Source organism: Drosophila pseudoobscura, chromosome 2 (assembly GCF_009870125.1).
Source record: "Drosophila pseudoobscura strain MV-25-SWS-2005 chromosome 2, UCI_Dpse_MV25, whole genome shotgun sequence".
Taxonomy (NCBI): Eukaryota; Metazoa; Arthropoda; class Insecta; order Diptera; family Drosophilidae; genus Drosophila; species Drosophila pseudoobscura.
The window spans coordinates 11,624,453-11,643,743 of NC_046679.1; the positions used below are offsets into that span (position 1 = coordinate 11,624,453).

At 45.2% G+C, this 19,291-nt stretch overlaps 3 protein-coding genes across 18 annotated transcripts; 1 reads left to right on the forward strand and 2 right to left on the reverse strand.

Moving 5' to 3' along the window:
• Positions 1-519: 519 nt before the first annotated feature.
• CtBP (C-terminal binding protein) lies at positions 520-16,161 on the reverse strand. 15 transcript variants are annotated; one of them, XM_033377264.1, is made up of 8 exons: positions 16,062-16,161; positions 7,725-8,285; positions 7,333-7,638; positions 6,999-7,259; positions 6,771-6,911; positions 6,440-6,662; positions 1,829-2,091; positions 679-1,375 (listed from the first exon to the last, which is right to left on the reverse strand). In XM_033377264.1, exons 2-8 carry the CDS (start codon positions 7,917-7,919, stop codon positions 1,292-1,294), a joined length of 1,473 nt encoding a protein of 490 aa, XP_033233155.1. In that variant the 5' UTR covers positions 7,920-8,285; positions 16,062-16,161; the 3' UTR covers positions 679-1,291. The 15 variants fall into 15 exon arrangements, with proteins under 15 accessions (XP_003736500.1, XP_003736501.2, XP_033233155.1 ...); XM_033377262.1 differs by lacking the exon at positions 16,062-16,161 and adding an exon at positions 15,823-16,022; XM_001358469.5 differs by lacking the exon at positions 16,062-16,161 and adding an exon at positions 15,652-15,797 and having other exon boundaries at positions 1,829-2,067.
• A 27-nt stretch (positions 16,162-16,188) lies between these two features.
• Positions 16,189-19,289, forward strand: LOC4801407 (protein MEMO1). 2 transcript variants are annotated; one of them, XM_033377270.1, is made up of 7 exons: positions 16,189-16,283; positions 16,346-16,420; positions 17,738-17,819; positions 17,894-17,962; positions 18,022-18,134; positions 18,193-18,304; positions 18,684-19,289. In XM_033377270.1, the coding sequence occupies exons 2-7, from the start codon at positions 16,372-16,374 to the stop codon at positions 19,144-19,146; spliced, it is 888 nt and encodes a 295-aa protein (XP_033233161.1). In that variant the 5' UTR covers positions 16,189-16,283; positions 16,346-16,371; the 3' UTR covers positions 19,147-19,289. The 2 variants fall into 2 exon arrangements, with proteins under 2 accessions (XP_033233161.1, XP_033233160.1); XM_033377269.1 differs by having other exon boundaries at positions 16,229-16,420.
• Positions 16,524-17,685, reverse strand: LOC4801408 (uncharacterized). Its single transcript, XM_001358471.4, has 2 exons — positions 17,495-17,685; positions 16,524-17,427 (listed from the first exon to the last, which is right to left on the reverse strand). Exons 1-2 carry the CDS (start codon positions 17,572-17,574, stop codon positions 16,644-16,646), a joined length of 864 nt encoding a protein of 287 aa, XP_001358508.2. The 5' UTR covers positions 17,575-17,685; the 3' UTR covers positions 16,524-16,643.
• Positions 19,290-19,291: the final 2 nt, after the last annotated feature.

Genomic DNA, 19,291 nt, shown 5'->3' on the forward strand with positions numbered 1-19,291 from the left:
AGGTCTATCTTCCACTTCATACTCATAGCTGTTGTTCATTCCTTAATAGAAAAAACAGATCAGACCATAGATAGTACAGTTCATAATTAATATAAACGTGATGGATCTTCCGATGGCCGTGTGTTATAAAAATGAGAAAGAAAAGAGAAAGGAATTTTACAAAAACCAAACCAACCGAAGCATACCAACCTAAATGTACTTTACTAACTATAATACTATATCTGAGCGTTGTAAACGTGTGAAAACTGTTTTAGAAATACAAAAGACAAGGCAAAAACACATCTATTATCTGCTTAGGTTAGCCAATCATAAATGGTGTTATGTAGCATTTAGTATAGAGTTTACCTCCTCCCCCCCCACCCGAAAAACCCGAAAATCCCTTGTGTATAACAGACTCAAATAAATGTATTCCAGTCGAGATGAAATTATTGAAAGTGTATATATCGTACTCCTTTACCCACAAGCAAGCCAAGCCGCTGTTTTAGTATGCGTATATTCTCTGGTTTCTTTTGTTTTTGTTTTTTTTTTTTATTATGTACTTTAAACGTATCTTAAGCACTAAACGTCTCTCTTGTGTGTTGCTTTTGTTTCGTTTCGTTTTGTTTTGTTTTGTATGCCGTAATTGTTGTGGGTTTTGTTTTCTTTTGTTTTCTCGTAATTAAAAGTTTCCAACATTGTTTTTGTTTTGTTTTGCGCTTATATGTAGTAACATATTTTTTTTCACTTACAATTTCCTGCAATACAAATAAAAATCTTACGATTGTAACTGTGTAAAGTTCTAAATAGTTACAAATTAAACTCTAAATATGTAGTTAATTTTGAGGCGTGTGGTGTGGTGTTGTCTCTCATCCTTTCGCTTCGCTTCGCTTTGCATCGCTTCGTTTCCTTCCGCAGCCGATTTCTTACTCTGTTGTGTGGTGTGTGGTGTTTGGGTTTTTGGGTTCTGGGTTGTTGGTAATGCAAATGTGTATCGTACTTTAAATAAAATATGTAACATAGAAACTTGGAAAAATTCAAATCAAGCGCTGGCGCAGGTGCGCCTGGAATCGTCGAGCAGACAGACAGGCAGCAGCATCAGCATCAGGACAGAAGGGCGAAGAGTTTCACACTGAACGACACACACCACCGACTGCCGGCGTGTCCTTAGTGAAATGTATAGAGGGTTGGTTGGTTATCCGTCTTCTGGCCAAGCTTTTGTGTGTGTGTCTCGTCTCGCTGGGGCGATATCCAGGCACCACCTGCCCGTTGTCACTCCAGCTCTCGGCTCCAGCTGCGATGCACCGGCAGCAGCCTACGGCGTCTCCGTTGACTCGGCCTTAACCTCCGCTTTTATGCTCGATAACACATGATTACTAGGGTCGGGCGCACTCAGGGGCTAAAAGCAAGAGTGGAAGTGGATATTAGAATCATCGGTCTTCGACTGGGGGGCAGCGCGTCTGCAGCTCAATCACATTCTGTTAGTAGCCCTAGCCTAGCCAACCACGAAAACTACATATATGTGACTACGACCAACACTGGAGATACTGGAGATACTGGCTACTGGCTACTGGCTTTTGGCCGCCAGACAACAGGATAAACGGGAGCAACAGCAACAACAACACAACAAACAAACTATCTAATCCCACACACACACGCACCCGCACACATGGCGCTTGCGCGGCTCCACGACATGGCATTGCATGGTGGAGTGGGAGTGGGAATGGAAGTGGCTAAGTGGCAAAGTGGCAACTGGTGAGGTAAGATCGTAACTGGTAACTGGTAACTGGCAAAACTTAGGACACACATAGCGCACACACAAACACAAGACAACAGAGGTACGTGTACCTACCGATTGGCTACTCACAATTCCGAGCGGCAGTCCACCAACTTGCGGCGACAAGTGCGGCACCGTGGGCACTGCGGTGGGCGGCACCGGCGACGGCAGGAGTGCGGCCGCCGCAGCGGCTATGGAGTTGGGCGGCGGAGGCTGAGCCATAGCAGAGCTGCCGCTGCTGCTGCTGCCAAGGTTTGTTGTACTGTGGGGACCATCGTGCGGTGTGGTGCTGTGTGCCCGATGATGCAGTGCGCCTGTATAATAGCCGCCATTTAATCCTGTTTTGTATTTCGATTGTTTTTTGTATTTGTATTTGAAAGTTAGGTAAAGATTATGAAATGTTGCTGGTTTTTTTTGTTTTTGTTTTTTTTTTTATGTGGGGAGAAGATTTTTTGATTCGATTTAAATTTCTTTTCTTTTTTGCTTGTGTTCTGGGTTTTCGGTTTTCGGTTTTCGGTTTTGGTATTGGTTTTGTGCGAGTAGTGGACGTTGGTAGAATTGGCAGAGTCTGAGTTTTGGGTGGTGTGACTGCGTGTGATCTATGAGAGTTGGGGCTGGCTCGGAGAGCGGAGACTGTGATGCGATGAGTGCGGAACAGGCCCTGCCCTGCACGGGTAATCCGTTCCCTTACAGCTAAATAGTACAATAAGATATGGCTATGGCTATGGCTATGGCTGGACGGCCATCGATTACTGACTTTCGCTGGGGAGAAACGGAGAGCTTACTGGAGCTTAAACTAGATAGATATAGATATATAGGTATACGACATATCAATCTTTCGATCTCGTTAGGTACTACTGTAAGGCTTGGTCTGCTCTGCTCTGCTCTGCTGCTGCTGCTGCTTTGATTGATCTCGATTCTTGATCCCAAACAAAAACGTGAATGGCAGTGAGGGGTTGGTTAGGGAGACACAGTCTTGCAACACTGCCACACAAAAGGAACAACGAACACGATCGGTTAAACATGGACTACCGCAAGTTAAAACAATAATTGGTTCATTAAAGATTTTGTTTTTATTTGTTTTTATCTTCTTGGTTTCTTTTGTTTTGTTTTTTGTTTTGTATTGTTTTCTGGAAAGGTTTTCTTGGTTTTTAAATTAACTTCTCTTTCATCAATCTTCATCAATCATCATCTGCATCATCATCAGCTTCTTCATCTACTTTTTGTTTCGCTTTGTTGCTTCATTTTCATCGTCAATTGTTACGCTTTAATTTTATTTAGCTTTCACAGTTATTAAAAATATCCTTTTATACATTACAAAATAACAGTATTTTATTCTTTTGTCTCATTTACTCATTACTCATTACGTTTACTTTTTTACTCGTTACTCTTTACTCGTTACTCTTTACTTTTACGTTTAGCTTATGCTTATTTATGTTTTACTTTGCTCATTTGTTGTGTTGCAGCTTGCTATATAGTAGGATCGCGTGTGTGTGTGTGTGCGTGTGTGTTTGTGTGTGTGGCATGGGTATCTGTTGTCTGTATGTGTGTGTGTGTGTATGCTTTGTGCTTGTTAATGTATTCAAATATTACAAAATTTGCATCCCTACAAAACAACAAACAAACCAAAAAACGGAGTGGAGTGGAGTAGAGTGGGCCGGGAGCGGGTGGATGGACACTAAACTAATGCAATAATGAAATAGCTTGCTTAATTAAGGAAAACGATTGGATCTGCGTGTGCATACAACGAGTAGATAAATAAAGATGGTTCCAAAAAAAATCTAAGGAAACTCTGTCCAATATATGCAGATGGGCATGGGCTGGGCTGGCCCACTGCTTGAAGCTTTTCTCTCGTTCGTTCTTTCGTTTAAACTTAAATTGCAAAATTGTACAAAATGATACTCTCACAATTGTTGCGCGTCCTTCGTTAAATGTATGTAAACATATCTCGTTAATCCTTTAAATAATATTACAATTTATACGCTAACAAAGTTTAATGGGGGGTGGGGAGAGGGGGGGAAGGAGGCCAGGACCACTCTCTGATGATCCCATAATATCCCTTCCATCCGTTCCTCGTCAATCATCGATCATCGATCATAAAGGTAAATCTAGGTTCATTAATATTACATGTATTATTCTTTTCTTTTCTTTTTTTTTCGTTTTGTTGTTGGGTTTTTTTGTTTTTTGTTTTTGCTTTAATATAATTTCTGTTTATATTTTAAATGTACATAGACTATGCTTTAATGTTAATTGTAGTTCTTTCCTTCTATTTATAGATGTGGTTGTTGAGAGTCTAACGCGCCGTGTTGTCTCCTATATGTATATTAACGTATATAAATATTACTTCTTTGCTGTGTTACGTTACAAAAGATGTGGTGTTCGGTTCGGTACGGTTTCGGTTCGTAAGGCGAAAATAAACTTGGATGATGAGATCATTATGCAATACAGTAGAGCAGAGCTTGAGCAGCAGAATAGCATTTTCATTTTCAATTTTCAATTTTCAATTTGATCAACATTCAACGGAACGGTTATTTGATCTTAACTTGTTGTTTTACAATCGAAAGTCAGCAATAAATGGCGCTAATTCAAGTAGTAACCAATATCCGGTTCCTTCTTATGACTAAACAAAATTACGTTTGTTCTTTCTTGTTTTTTGACGAGGGAGCAGCTCTCGATCTGGTTGGTATTTCGGTATTTATTCGCTTGTTTCTAGTTTATAATTGTGTTAACTTGTAAATGGATAACTCTCTCTCTCTCTCTCTTTCTCTGGTACAGTGAATACTCTAATAATCATCAAGTGGAGTGGTGGCAACACCGAACAATATTACTCCACATACTCTTCTCTTCTCTTCTCTGATTGTTTCTAGTTTCTGTTTCTGTTTAAGTAAAGCCGAGAGTACGGGGCACGAGTTAGGTATTGATTGGGTTAGGATCAGGATGGAATTTCAAGGAAGAGGGTAAGTCGCGAAACATTAACAACAATAATCCATCATATTGTTTACTTTCACCTTGTTTTCGTGTGTAAATATTCTTGTGAAATATATATATATATATATATATATATGTATGTATGTATATGGATAGTGTCTCCTTCCAATATAAATATATGCATATAGTTGCGCTTGTGCTTGGTATATAATTCATGCTTCTGGGGACTCCTATATCTCAATAAAGGGAGCTAATAATCTCTGAAGCTAGTTGGAAAATTGTTGCACTTATTTCACACACAATTGAACAGACATATACATATATATATCCCACATACATACATACACACACATACACATACATACATATATGCTAACTAAACCGAAAGACTTTGTTCTGACACGCAACAAAAAAAATGTTCTTAAATGTGTAGCAAGCAATTTTTAGATGACCCGGAGAACTTTTTCACGACATGGATAGTAAATATGCAGATTTAGATATATAGGTTTTTATTATTGTCTTTTTTGGGCTTTCTTTTGTTCTTAAGTTAAGCACCTTGTGATACACAACATTAAGACCACATACTTTCAAGGACTGGCCTTGTAATTTGCTAATAATCAAGACGACATATCTGTTGGGATCATCGGAATCCTGAAAATCTGAGCTTCGCGTATCGTTGCACAATTTTGGTTCGTTGATGTTTCGACTCCTTGGCTGCCTGAAGGTTGGCTCCGCAGCCAAACCTGGTCCACGGTACGCGTTGAAATTCGACGGTGAGGAAGTTCTTATTCCCAGGACTCCGATGATCCCAACAGACTTAAATTTCCCATACGTTATGCATTCGCCGTGACTATTAACAAATCACAAGCCCAATCCTTGAAAGTATGTGGTCTGCGCCTTGTTGTTGGTTTTTGCGCCTGCTAAGAAAACAAAAAATGTTGTGTATCAAAAAATGCTTAACTGAAGAAAAAAAGAAAGCCTAACCAAGGCAAAAATAAAACCTTATATTTAAAATACAAAACTCTGCTTATTGACTGCCCAAGTCGGTAAAAAGTTCACGGGGTCATCTTAAAATTGCTCGCTATTAGCCAGATTTTTGTAGTGGCAGAGCAACGTCTGACGGGTTGGCTAGTTGTTAATAAACTGTGGCCAACATCGGCTGCGCTATAAACCTCTGCATCCGCATCCGCATCGACATCGAAACTATCTCTAACCGAGGAGCGGTTCCCCCTCTTTACATATACATATACATACATATATATATATATATTTATATATGTGGCTTAAACTGCATTACACTTATATATCATCAACTCTTACAGCGCGTTCTCATCTCCCGTCGTCGGTCCGTCCGTCTGTCTATCTTTATATACTATATATATATATATATACTTTCGAATGAGTCAGAGAAAGAATAGAAGTATGTTTTTGGATGCATATACTACATCTGGTTGGGTATGTGTGCTTGTGCTTGTGTTTGTGGAGTGTGCGTGTGTGCCAGTGTGGTATGTGGTATGTGTGTGGGCGAGTGTGAGTGTGAGTGTGTTGCATAAAGTAAATGATGTTCTTAAACGATTTCTGGTATCTGTATTGAATTGATTCTTGTTCTGTTTTTGTTTTGTTTTTGTTTTTTGTTTTGTTGTTTTACTTGTAATAACGCTCTCTCTCTCTCTTTCTCTCTTCTCTCTCCTCTCTCGCTCTCTCGCCTGTCTGTTGTTTCTCTCTACTTTTCTTGATTTGATATCATTTGTAGTTTACCTTCGGGATAAACAGCCGCCGCAACGCCACCGGCCGCAGCGGTGGGCGGCGTGCGCATGAAGTACTCCTTGTTGACACAATTCCTCAGCACGTCTGGAATATTGCCGACGATTGCTCGCCGGATCTCAGTGGCTGCCATTTCGCGCAGCTCCGTGGCGGACGCGTCGCTGAAGAAGGCGGCGTGCGGTGTGCAAATCAGATTGGGGGCATCCTTGAGGGCGCCCTGCAAGCGTTAAAGGTTTTACAAATAGGTTAGTAGGGAACGTGCTCGACATTGGCGCGTCGTCGTCTCAGATTGCGTAAAATGTCTCGTTTTACAACAATCTCTTACTTGAAATACATTGTAAGGTTCGTTTTCGTGCACATCCAATGCGGCAGCTCTTATCCGGCCCTGTTTCAGCGCCAACGCCAATGTCTCGTCATCGACCAGACCGCCGCGGGCGGTGTTCACCAGAAATGCACCAGGTCGCATCTAAAATACGTTCCAACGGGGGAGAGGGAAGCAGAGACTTTTAGATTCTAGAGATCGATCTACGAGCAGTATTGTGTATGCACTGACCTGTTTAATTGTGAATTCATTGATTAAATGATGATTGTGCTCGTTGAGCGTGCAATGCAGTGAGACGCAGTCGGACTGGAATAGCAGATCCTGCAGCGTGTAGACGCGTGTGAGGCCCAGTGACTTATCAATGCCGTCGGGTAGGTAGGGATCGTAGAAGATGACATTGAAGCCAAATGCTTTTGCTCTCAAGGCCACGGCGCTGCCAATGCGACCCAGTCCGACTAGGCCTAAGGTATCACCGCGTATGCGGGCACAGCCCTGCGGAAAAGAGAGAGATTAAAAATCTGGTTTTCTTGCTACCGATTGCCGATTGCTGATGGCCGATTCTTACATGCGCTGCCTCCCGCACTTGCTCGGGGCCCGTGAACTTTTTGCCTTCGCGCACCATATTCGCCAGCCAGTATGTGCGCCGGTATAGGTTCAGGATCAGGCACATCGTTGTGTCGGCCACCTCCTCGACACCGTAGCCGGGAACGTTGCACACGGCGATGCCCAGTTCGCCCGCTGCCTTCACATCGATGTTGTCTGTGCCGCTGCCGATGCGCACGATGATGCGTAAAGCTTTGAACTTCTCAAGATCCTCCTTTGTCAAGATGATGGTGTGCCACATCAGTGCCCCGACTGCCTCGTTGAGTACCTGTCATCGAAAGAGCATCGAACACAAGATTGATTAGAATCGTAGATTCTCGTAGATTGCAAACTTGCAAAATACAATATAAATACCTTCTCGTGTATTTCGGAGGTGCTTTGTGCATCGCAGAAGGCAACCGTGGCCACATCCTTCAGTATGGGCATCTCGATCGAACAGTCCCGGCCGTCCAGCAGGGCCACCAGCGGACGCGCCTGCAGTGGCCCGTTGGCGAAGGTGCCTTTAACGTCAATGCGCGAGCGCTTCGGCATCATCAGATTCTTGTCCATTTTGTTGTAATCGTACTTCTGTCTGTCACTGTCACTGGCACTGGCACCTGGCACTGCTGCTGCTGCTGCTGCTGTGTCACTGCTATCCGTTGCTGTATCCTTTTGATTGTTTCCTCTGTGTTTTCCGTTTTAGGAGAGGGGGCAGGCGCTGGGCGCAATTGGTATACTCTTAGACTGGGATTCTGTCCTTTTTATGGTTTTGTGGACTCGCGTTCTTGCTATGTCTTGGTTGGTCCCCTTTCGACCGCACGCTTTCGATGGCTTTAATTAAATCAATGGGAAAAAAACCTTTTTCAAGACGAAGACGATGCAAACGGTGCTGCAATCATTTTTGGCGCTTCATATTGAAATCGAGCAATTGAAATCCTGCAATAAACCGAAAGAGAACAACAAAACACATAAATTAAATGGAAAAACATGAAATGTGATGTAGTCGTCCATGTTCGGGAACAAAAAAAAAAAAAAACGCAACAATCAGCAGCATACAGCATACAGCACCATACAGCACATACAGCAGAAAAAACGGCAAAGCCCAATGCCCAAAGCGCCAATGTCAGCAGAAATTGGCCGATGACAAGTTTCGTTTGGATTTCGCAAACATCAGCGATAAAGCCGAGGCAACGCTCCACCAACCCGCGCTGCCATGCGACATCGACATATTATCATTGATAGCATTGCGCGTACAGATTGAAGGGAAAGGAGGGGGCGGCACTGCAGAAACATAGAAACTTAACGCTGTTCACATTCTGGAAAGGCCTCTGCCTCCCCTCCCCTCCCTCCGGGCGAGTATGAAAGGGCGTTGTTTCTTGTTGGCCAGCAGCTGGTTCACGGTGTCGGTGCACAGCATGGCATTGCCCCCGTCTCCACTGTGTTCCATGTGCTCCACAGCTTATCGAGTGTGCCATGATTAGAGCATGGCCATGGGGAGAGAGAGAGTGGAGGTGTGAGAGTGCCAGGTACGCAGAGTGCAGAGTGTACACTGTACCCCCCCTCCACTGTACTGTACCCTCTGTATATTGTCGGGTATTGAGTTGATTTGGATTACGTGTAGCCGCCAGAAGCTTCGAACCCCAGCCCCAGCCCAGTCCCTCGTATCTTATCAGCGAAACAGCACTTCTTTGTTATCTGACGTGGAACCAGAGCCCCCCATTCAGTCCAGCGTGATGGCAATGTGACCGACCGACAACCCACAATAAATTGTGGGAGTATATATAGGTTGGTTGTATCTCCTAACCCATTTCCATCAAGGTACTCCCTTCCCATAAGAGAAACAAAAAAGATCCTTGTTCTAGTTTTGGGTTTTGCTGGCATTTGAAGTGGGGCTTTCGAACAGTAACTGTAGTTGCATTTGTAGATTCCCCACTGATGCCACAGATGCCTCGGAGATGTCCGATAAGCAATGCAAATCGGAACAATAAAATACACTTTGACAGCCGTGAGAGGGCCTCTCTCTCTCTCTCTCTCTTTCTCTCGAGTGATCGTTTGTGCGCGGAAATATACATTTAGTATATACTGTATTCTTTGTACAGTTATAGAGTACACATATCATTCGATGTACATTGATAAGCCCCTCAATGACTGCCGTCTCTCTATGGCTATAGGCTATGTTTAGCCATGTTCTCCCCCCTCGCACTGCCTCCCCGCCCCCAGAGACGGGGACTGTGGCTCATCATCAGCCATGTGTCACGTATTGTGCAAAAGTATGAAATACGTTTAAATGCGCCACCGACGAGACTACAATAATAATAATAATAATGGCAACAACTGCAACAACAATGAAAACCCAGCACAGATACAGCCACCTCGACGCTCTATGGCTGTTGGCCCCAGCGGTTGGGGGCTATGGGGAACGGCCAGGGGGGGAGGGGTTGCGGAGCAGAGAACGCTCGAGTGAGCGCTCGCTAAATCGCAAACCGAAATACAAAATACAAAAATAAGCGACGCAATTATGACATACAGCAATGAATAAAAAGAAAATATATATAGTATCTCCCATGACTACGGTTCCCCAACCCCGACCCCTGCATGCCACATGTAGTACGTGGATCCGGAGGCAAGTCAAGTGGACGCATCGCATCGCATCGCATAGGTCTTTTGTTTGTTATTTATTTCTAAACAGTTCCTCTATCTCTATGGGCATGGGGCTGATTGGGCTCCACTAATCGAGTATTTAAAACATGTTAATGGATTTTCAATTATTATTTGCTGAATTAACTCCAGAGGAAGTCAGAATAAGTGCTATTTATTTAAGATATTAATTGAAACATTCAAAAAGAGGCAGATCCACTTCGAATGGTTGTTTTAGATAAACATAAAACATAGGAGCATATCTGAAGCAGGAATTTGTCTTCTTTTTTTATAGACTCCATGAAGCTGAACCAATTTGAGTCCCCGCCCCCCAATCCATACTCCTTTTGATGGCACAATTTAAACGATTCACTTTCAACATGTCCGGAAACTCAAGAACCACAACAAACCATTAATCGCGGAGGGGCCTAATGCCGCCGAAACGCACTGTCCCCACAGTCCGCATGGAACTTACGAGCGCGTACGTACGCATGTACTTCGACCCGAGACTACTTCGACTGATGCCGAAATGAAATGGTGGTGGAATTGTTTTTTTTTTTTTTGTCTTTCGTTTAAACAAGTTTGCGCCGCAGAAAGACGAAAAGTCGATGAGTCGACGGGACCGCACCGCACCGCACCGTACCACACCCCGCAACACAAATGGGGAAAAATGTCAGTTGAAAGTTGTTAAAGCGCGCCAAAAACCGGTTTCAGGTCGATTGCAGAGAGGAGGCTGCCGCTGCCACAGGATGCAGCAATAGCAATGTGCGCGCGCCCACGCCGCCGCCACCGCCAGTGGGAGAAGCACTCGTTTTCTCCGGCGAGAATGTGTTGTGTGGAGTCGAGTCGTCGCAGCCGAGAAAACCTGTTGATGCCTTCAGGCGAGGCAGCAGGCACCGTTCCGTCCCGTCCCGTTCCAAGAGCGAGAGAAATATCAAATCAAACAACATGGGAAATCACATCGAACGCGAAAGCAAACGCAAACGCAAGCGAGAGGAGAGGAGAGACATTATAAATCACCAACAACCACTAGCGCCGCAGCGGCGTACAGTAAATCTCGGCCGCGTATCTAACAGATACATTCTGAGTGTGTATGACGCGTTGCTACCTGAATCTGAAGCTGATGCCGAAGCCGAGTGCCCGAACCCGATCCAGTCAAGCCGCCGGCTGTCTAACAACAGAAACAGAAATCGTATCGCATCGGGCTGCAGCGGCAGCCGGGCCGGGCCGGGCCGGGGAGCAGCCTGCCGCCAGTAACCAGCAAACGATGACGACGGCGGCCGTGTACATATCTTTTATGGTCGGGGATTGGGACTGGGACTGGGAATGGGAATGGGACGGGAACCGGTTTATCAACACGAATGGAGCAGACGACGACGCACGATAACAGAGCGGCAGAGCGGAGCAAACGTACACGCTCAATGGCAGAGTTTTTTTTTCCTTGCCTTTCCTTTCCTCCTCTCTGCCTTTATTTTCACTTGGTTGTGTTTCTTTTTTTTTGCCACAATTTCAGGCAGGAAAAGCCATGTTCGCTTAAATTGTTTGTTGGCTTAATGCCACAATAACGACGCGCTGCTGCTGCTGGCTCCAGCGACGAACCATTCGTTTCGTTTCGATTCGATTCCGCCGGGAGCACGAGCACGAGCTCGGCTCTGCCCTACGCTGGTATGAGTGCGTGTTCGTTCATGTTTTTGCGTTTGCATGTGGAAGCATGTACTATGTGTGTGTGTGTGTTCGTAGAAAACACGTTTAAATAAGTCATGCGCATTTGTGTGCCGAAATATATTGTGTTGGGCTGGGGAGAAAATTTTTAAAGTCCTGATGCTGCAACACACGCTAGCATATAGAGGAAATTGAGGGGGAGGCCCCTAACTGCTAACCCCTCCCCTGCCCCCACCAGTGCCAGTGCGAATGCAACTGCCATTGCGACTGCGTCGGAAAGCATTCGATGCCAAGCGGCGGGGGGACTGCGCTGCACTGCAACGATTTAAGGCCTCGGAGCTCGGAGCGGAGCTTGTTTTGCCCGAATTAACGGCTTCCTCTGCTGGTGCTGCGCTGCTCCTCTGCCTCTACTCATGACGTTGCGTTCCCGCGTTTTTTTTTGCTGCCTTTTCTCTTCTTTTTGCTTTCCGTTTCATGCATATGCATATGCATTAAAGCCGGCTCACAAAATGACGCCAAAAGCTACCACGCGGTTCGCTGCCATGTTTGTGCGCTCCACAAATAATTAATTGAGCACAAATATTTAACATTTAATGTTGGGGAAAGTCTAGAGCAGCATTGCATCATAAATTAATGGCAATCGATTTCCAGCCAGATACGAGTAAAAACGTGGCGACATTTATAGTTTTTTGTTAGCGCATTAAAGTTACACTCAAACTTCTCAGATTTTAAATCGATCGAAATTAAGTGGCGAATAATGTGACCACAGGAAAAGGTGTTTCACCTGATCAACAATAGAAACGTCTGTGGAAACGTAAGTTCTCGAACATCTACTACCAACCGTATGTAGATATGTATATATGCCGGTTCCCCCCTTATTTGAATAACAAACACACTTTTTCCGCTGAAAACTGCCAGGTGTGCCGGCATAATTCCCGCTGCCAAATGGGGATTATGTATGGTGCACGATTGGTAGGAGCATTATGGGGGGACAAGCCACTTAATTTGTTGCCTGTGGGACTGACATTGCCCAATTTTTCATTAGTGTGCTGCGGTCTTGTCTTTTATATTGATTCGAGGAGCACTCTAGTCTGCGAATGACGCAAATCGAAAAACTGCAAGCTGGCACAAAAAATAAAACAAAATACAGTTTATATGTGTAGCCCTCGCACGCTTACGAATTGCTGATGTTTCGGAAAGCATTTGGCAGAACAGCAGCCCGAAAGTGTGTGCGGCGGTCGCTGTCTGACGAGACGGCAAGGGACAGGGGAAAACCCGCGTCGGTCAATTGGCCCGCAGATCGATACGAAGGCGGCACAGACCATAGAGACAGAGACAGAGCCAGCAGTGTCAATGTAGTATGTGTTTGTTTGCATTTGTTTCATAGACATTTAAATTTAAACGCTTGCTTCTATTTTGGTATTTCGGTGGCTTGCTTTCGCTTTGCTTTGTTCTACCTACCCTACCATCCCCCCGCCATGTGCCTGTGGCCTGTGCTGCTTGCCAGCGAGTGTGAAATTCTTTGGGCAGGTGTGCATTTTTTCACGCGCGCAGTCAGCAACAAACAAAACGGAAAACACCCATCGAAAATAAAGTAAAACGAAATGATAACAAGAGAAAGAGAGAGAGCGAGAAGGGGGCATGACAAGTGCGGGGGTTAGCGGGCACTAGCATTGACAATAAATATCTTCTACAGCTGGGGATTGGTGGACTAGAGAAGGGGGGGCGCACTGGGGGTGGACTGTTTCAGCAGCACAACAATCAAATTTATTATTGCCCGAAAATGGTCGGTGGGAGGGGAACGCTTTCGAGAGCTCTCTTCGCCCAGACGGAAATGTTGTGTGTTATGCCAAGTGATAATAAACGGAACAGCATGTACAGTTTTGTTTTCGATGCAGAATAGCGGGCGGCAGGGCAGGCAGAACAATGCAAATGCTCAAAGGGATATTTCTGTATGTGTTTGTAACTGTAATAATTCCCCAATGTTGCCAGTTTAGCTTTTTTCAAGCTATTTAATTGACACATTACGAAGAAGAGGGAAAGAACAGCGGGCCAGAGTTCATAACAATAAAATTTAACTGTTCTCCTCCAATACCGCAAACTTAGCCTTTTTCAAGCTGTTTATCTGTATTTCATGTCAAGAATGAATATTTTTCCGTATATTTTTCACACGATGCACATTTTTTTATTTCAGCTAATCATGAAAAAAAAAAACAATAATAAACACTCTAGCATTTATTTTTGTGCCGATCTGTCTATTCCGCATAAAGTGGCATCCCTGAAAATCACCAATATTCCCGTTGCAAATATGGGTGGGCGAAGCAGCAGGGGAGCTGGCGGGGGACAAGTAGAGTTGCTCTTCTCTGTCTGCCTTTCCATGTGTGTGCATACAATCATGTGTGTGTGCGTGTGTGTGTGAGATGGGTACAGGCACGTCGGACAGTGAAAGGGCAAACCAACGACAAAAACACGACAAGCGAAAAAATTGTAATAAAACTAGAAACAAGCTTCAATTTGAATGGAAAAGAAGAAGGGGTGACACTGTGCGGTGGGTTAGGGTTTAGGTGGGTGCATACAATATTTATGGACATTGACAGTAGTAACTTTATCAAATCGAATTCCTTTTCAGACCCATTCTCTGATGTTATTTTCAGAGTGTTTTGTGTGTGAGTGTAAATCCATGCATGTGTGTATGCGCATATAAACAAAACACAATGCGAAAATGTATTTCCAGCGGCAGCCATGGATTTCCAATCAATATGCAGGCAAAACTATTTATATCCATCCACTCAGCGCCCAGCGCGCCGACTGACCAACCAACCAAACCATTCAAGAGGGAAGAGATATAACTTTAATGCGCACACGTCACGAGAACGACAGTGGGGCCGGGCAGGGCCGAGCCGGGCCCGCTTTAAGCGCTTTAAAGCGTCGCTCGGGCCGGGTCGCTTCGTCATTTTCAAGTGCTGAACGAGAAGCGGCACAGGAGCGAGTAGTAAGGGAGGGGGCTGCTCCAACAAGGAGGCACTTTCACCCTTTAAAGGACCAAAAACCTCGTAGAAATGTGTCAACACGGCCCCGGGAGTCCGAGGAGGAACTGGCTTTAGTTTACAGGCTGGCTCGCTCTGACTCCCGCGCTAAATGCGGTGGCGGCGGCAAAACAACGATGAGACAGCATGTTGCAGTAGTATGGGTTCTGTATAACCATGCCAGGGAAAGGGGAGGGGTCGTTGCGCAGTGAACCTTGCGTGTATATTGTCACTCGGCAGGCAGGCAGGCGGGCAGGCAATCGCTGGCAGCCGCAGGGGCAGCGGCAGAAGGCAAAAACAAGAAATAGACACAAACGCATATTTCAATCGTACGAATGAATGTGTATCTGTGTGCGAGTCAAGCCGAGTCGTATGGGAAATTATTGCACAATTTTATTTATGTTTTGCAGAGAATATTATGGCACGCACACTCACTCACTCACTTACTCGACAGAACTGTGCATTAAATTATAACAACGTTGTTGTGTGTATCGTGTACATACTCACACACACACATGCACACGCAAAATAGTTCCGCTTTAAAATTCATCAGAATTCTGCACGTTTAAATTTTTCTTGTACACGTTTATCGCGCACACACACTCACACGCATACAAATACAGGGGTTAATGCAAACACAGGCATACTTGAGTTGCTGGCAAACAAAAAGACAAATCAAGTAAATAGGTATCCGTGAAAATGCATCAGAAATCAGATCATAGTATTATTAAACAGCGACGCACATATTTTTCGCTTATTTTATTGCTTTTTCCTTTTTCTTTGTGGTGGCGGCGACGGCGGCGTCCGCAGCACTATCGTTTTTTGCGAGTTTGCAATTGGGCGAAATTCACGTGCCAAACACTATGCCACACACTATTTTCGAGTAGAAACACTTGGCGGCCATGTTTATACACAAGTTGTATCTATTTTTCATTAATTATAGGCACTTTTTAGATAGTTTTCAACAAATTTTTTACCAGCAACGCGTCCAAATTCCACTCGCAGCTTTCAAAATGGCGGAATACGAATACGGCAATTTTTAGTTTTTAGTACAGCAATGACGCGATGCTACTTGCTACCGCGATGCTACTCGTTGCCGCGTATTGTAATGCATGCGCTCTTAGAGCTCGACCAAATAGAACACACACCTGCGAATATTTGTTTATCCAACTTATCACAATTAATTTATTAAATTGCACAAGATTTTACACGAATAATATATTTGCTTCTCCACTTGCACACATAAATTATTCTCTTCTGACCGGAGTTGCCATTCGCGCGTCGACGCTCCCACGCACATTCACACGGAATATGGTGACTCAAATAAATTCCTCGTATAAACAAACTCAAATCAAAGGAAAAACGATAGTAACAATAATGAAAACACCTCTTAATTTTAATTAATTTTATTGTTTTAATTGGGTTTTCAAGCGGTCCGAACGCAGCTGGTACCAAGCGGCAAAGTAAAACGATACCTGCCGGGGTATCGATTACGATAAAGTACTCGATTGCTGCCTGCGAGGAATGGAATGCACTGCAGCGATACATCGATGACATCAATTTCATTTGTGCAGGAAAAGAAGAGGAACAAAGCAAAACACAAAGAAAGGAGAGAACGGCGAGAGGAGAGCACTAGAAAAATTAGACACTACTGAAATTGATTTAAAGCAGCCTTTCCTTGGAACAACATCGCCGACATGTCAGCTAGAAGAGCAACCCACGCAGGCAGTTGGTACACGGATGCAGGTCAGTAACGGAATATGGGGAGGAACAAAACTCATATGTCAGCCTGCATATGTGGGCGTGTGAATATTCTCACACATATACTGCATACATACAGAGACTTGTGTACACGTATGTAAGAATTTTATTTAATTTTTTTTTTGATAAAATAAAGAATCAAAAGCAACACTGCTCATAACGTTATCATGTCGCAGGGGCCAACGTCATCGAATGAGTAAAATGGAGTTTAAAAATTGGATTCTGGCTTGGTGCCGACCGCATTGCGTATCTCGTCCATGCGATCGTATGCAATTTCCGTGGCCCAGCAGAGGCGCTTCTCCAGCTCGTTGCTGCGCCGGCGCTGCTGCTTCAGTGCGTCCAAACCGTGCTCCAGCTGCGTGCAGGCCTGGAAGAACGTACTCAGTTCCGGAATGTCCCCAAACTCCCCGGGGTGGCGGCGGAAGCCTTGGCTCACGTCCGTGGTCAATTTGTCCAGGCTATTCTTCACGTAGTGGGCGTCGAACACTTTCTGCAACTCTTTGGTGGCCACCTTGCCCATCTCGTTGGTGGAGCTGTTCAGGTGCAAGTCGCGTATGCGGCTCTTGAGGCCGCTGAAGTTGATCGACTGGAACTTCTCGCCTATGCCCTGGAACAGCTCGTAGCTTTGCTTCAGCTCTAGCTGCACCTTCTGCAGGTCTACGTCGATGCTCTTGGCCGCCGACGAGTCCATGAACTCGGCTCGGAGAGTGCGATCCGTGGGCGGGACATCCCACTTGCCGGTCTCGAGCGCAGCCTTGAGCGACGCCGAAGAAGATGATGTCGATGGATCCGACTCCTTTTTCTGAGCATCACCACTAGCGAGCCGTGCCTCTGCTGACTTTGCGCCCTCCTCCCGCTTGTGTGCGGGCTGTTTGGGGAATGTCACGGTCTTCTTTGGCTTGCCGGTAGCTTGCCTTCCGGCACCAAAGATGGGCAGTGGATTGGGCCTCAACAGTGTTTCATACGACAACTTTCGTTCAGGATCTTTTGCCCTGCCATGGAGAGAATATCGCTTTACCTCAAATAACGGGCAACGAAAACTGACGAAAGGAAACTTACTCTTCCGCTATAATGGCCGTCAGTTCGTTTTGGATGCGTTTTAGCAGCTCATCGCTCTGTTTTTCCTTTACTATGTCCATGTCGTAAAATATATGTAACTAAAATTTAAGGAGAATATTCAATCGCTGCTATTTTGTAGGAGTTCTGCTCTGCTCTAGCACTGAACAGAAAGTGATGAAGTTTATTGTTTGTTTGCTGCTAGGCAACGCCAGGCCAACTGAATCTGTTTCACTTGTTTTGCAGGTTCCGAGCTCTCCAGGCAGTTGGATCGCTGGCTGGGCGCCGCAGAGCTGTCGCATGGCCCCGCCCGTGCCATCATTGCACCGTGAGTCTAAGTCAAACATTGAGGAGGGGATGGGTCCCACTTGACTACTTTTTGGCACTTCACTTCCATTGCAGACATGCCGGCTATACCTACTGTGGGGCCTGCTCAGCCTTTGCCTATCGCCAGATCAGTCCAGTTGTTGTGTAAGGAATCATCCGCAGCAGCAGGATCCGCATCTTTAATTGGTTTTTTTTGCTTGCAGAAAACGCATCTTCATTCTGGGTCCCTCGCATCATGTGCGTCTGCGCGGCTGTGCCCTGTCCGTGGCGAAAAAGTACAAGACTCCTCTCTACGATCTCAAAATTGACATTCAGAGTGAGTTTTCGGTGCTCTGCCAGCCGCTGGAATCATTGTTTTACATCTGTTTTTCCAGTCAACGCTGAGCTGGAAAAGACGGGCCAGTTCTCGTGGATGGACATGAAGACGGACGAGGACGAGCACTCTATTGAGATGCATTTGCCCTACATAGCCAAGGTCATGGAGGAGTGAGTTCAATAATTATAGACTTCTAGGCTAGGCTCGGGGGGAAGGTGGGCGGCGTTTCTGTCTTTAATCTGCGTGTGAAACGGCTTCGGCTTGGTGTCGCTTTGGCCACTTGCTGCTGCAGTCATTGCATATCATATACTGGTCTTGGAAGGGAGAGGAATCAATGAATCCTCTTTTGTCTGTGGCTCTCAGTCCGTTTAGTCCGTTCACCATAGATGGTGCTTCTTCCTGTCGAATATAACCGCTTTTGGAGTGGAAAACTCTTTGTATTGTCCAGGCTACGATCGGTGCCCTTCTCGCCCTTCGATTCTCCGGCCTAAGCCGAAGACTAGACTTGCATCTCTGTTGTGTGCTAATCAAGAAACGTATTTGCTGCAGCTACAAGGACCAGTTCACTATTGTGCCCATTCTGGTGGGGTCGCTCAATCCCGAGCAGGAGGCGCAGTACGGCAGCCTTCTGTCCACGTACTTTATGGACCCGACGAACCTGTTTGTGATATCCTCCGACTTCTGCCATTGGGGTCAACGCTTTAGCTACACCTACTACGATCGCTCCTGCGGCCAAATACACAAGTCCATCGAGAAGCTGGACAAGCAGGGTATGGACCTCATCGAGACGCTCAGCCCCACGGCGTTCACCGAGTACTTGAGGAAGTACAACAATACGATATGCGGCCGCCATCCCATCGGAGTGATGCTGGGCGCCGTCAAGGCCCTGCAGGATCAGGGCTACGACAAGATGAGCTTCAAGTTTCTGCAGTATGCCCAGAGCAGTCAGTGCCTGGACATGGAGGACTCCAGCGTCAGTTATGCCTCCGGCTCCCTTGTCTTTGAGTTTTGAATGTGCGCCCGTAAAGTATTTTGGCAGCTTCGTAGCATCCCGTTTGTGGATTTAAGTATAAAGAGATTTTTAAAGAATTACTAGCAAAAAATTGAAAATTTGAAAAATTCAAAATGGAAAAATAAAAACCAATTATTATCACATC

Bases quoted from the DNA above. Each gene is read 5' to 3' on its own strand.
- LOC4801407 (XM_033377270.1), top strand. From the start codon at position 16,372: ATGTCAGCTAGAAGAGCAACCCACGCAGGCAGTTGGTACACGGATGCA. The intron at 17,963-18,021 runs GTAAGGAATCAT...TTTTGCTTGCAG, and splicing joins CAGATCAGTCCAGTTGTTGT to AAAACGCATCTTCATTCTGG. The intron at 18,305-18,683 runs GTGAGTTCAATA...TATTTGCTGCAG, and splicing joins ATAGCCAAGGTCATGGAGGA to CTACAAGGACCAGTTCACTA.
- CtBP (XM_033377264.1), bottom strand. From the start codon at position 7,919: ATGGACAAGAATCTGATGATGCCGAAGCGCTCGCGCATTGACGTTAAA. The intron at 7,639-7,724 runs GTATTTATATTG...TTTCGATGACAG, and splicing joins CCTCCGAAATACACGAGAAG to GTACTCAACGAGGCAGTCGG. The intron at 1,376-1,828 runs GTAGGTACACGT...TCTTGCTTTTAG, and splicing joins GAATTGTGAGTAGCCAATCG to CCCCTGAGTGCGCCCGACCC.
- LOC4801408 (XM_001358471.4), bottom strand. From the start codon at position 17,574: ATGGACATAGTAAAGGAAAAACAGAGCGATGAGCTGCTAAAACGCATC. The intron at 17,428-17,494 runs GTAAGTTTCCTT...TCTCCATGGCAG, and splicing joins ACGGCCATTATAGCGGAAGA to GGCAAAAGATCCTGAACGAA.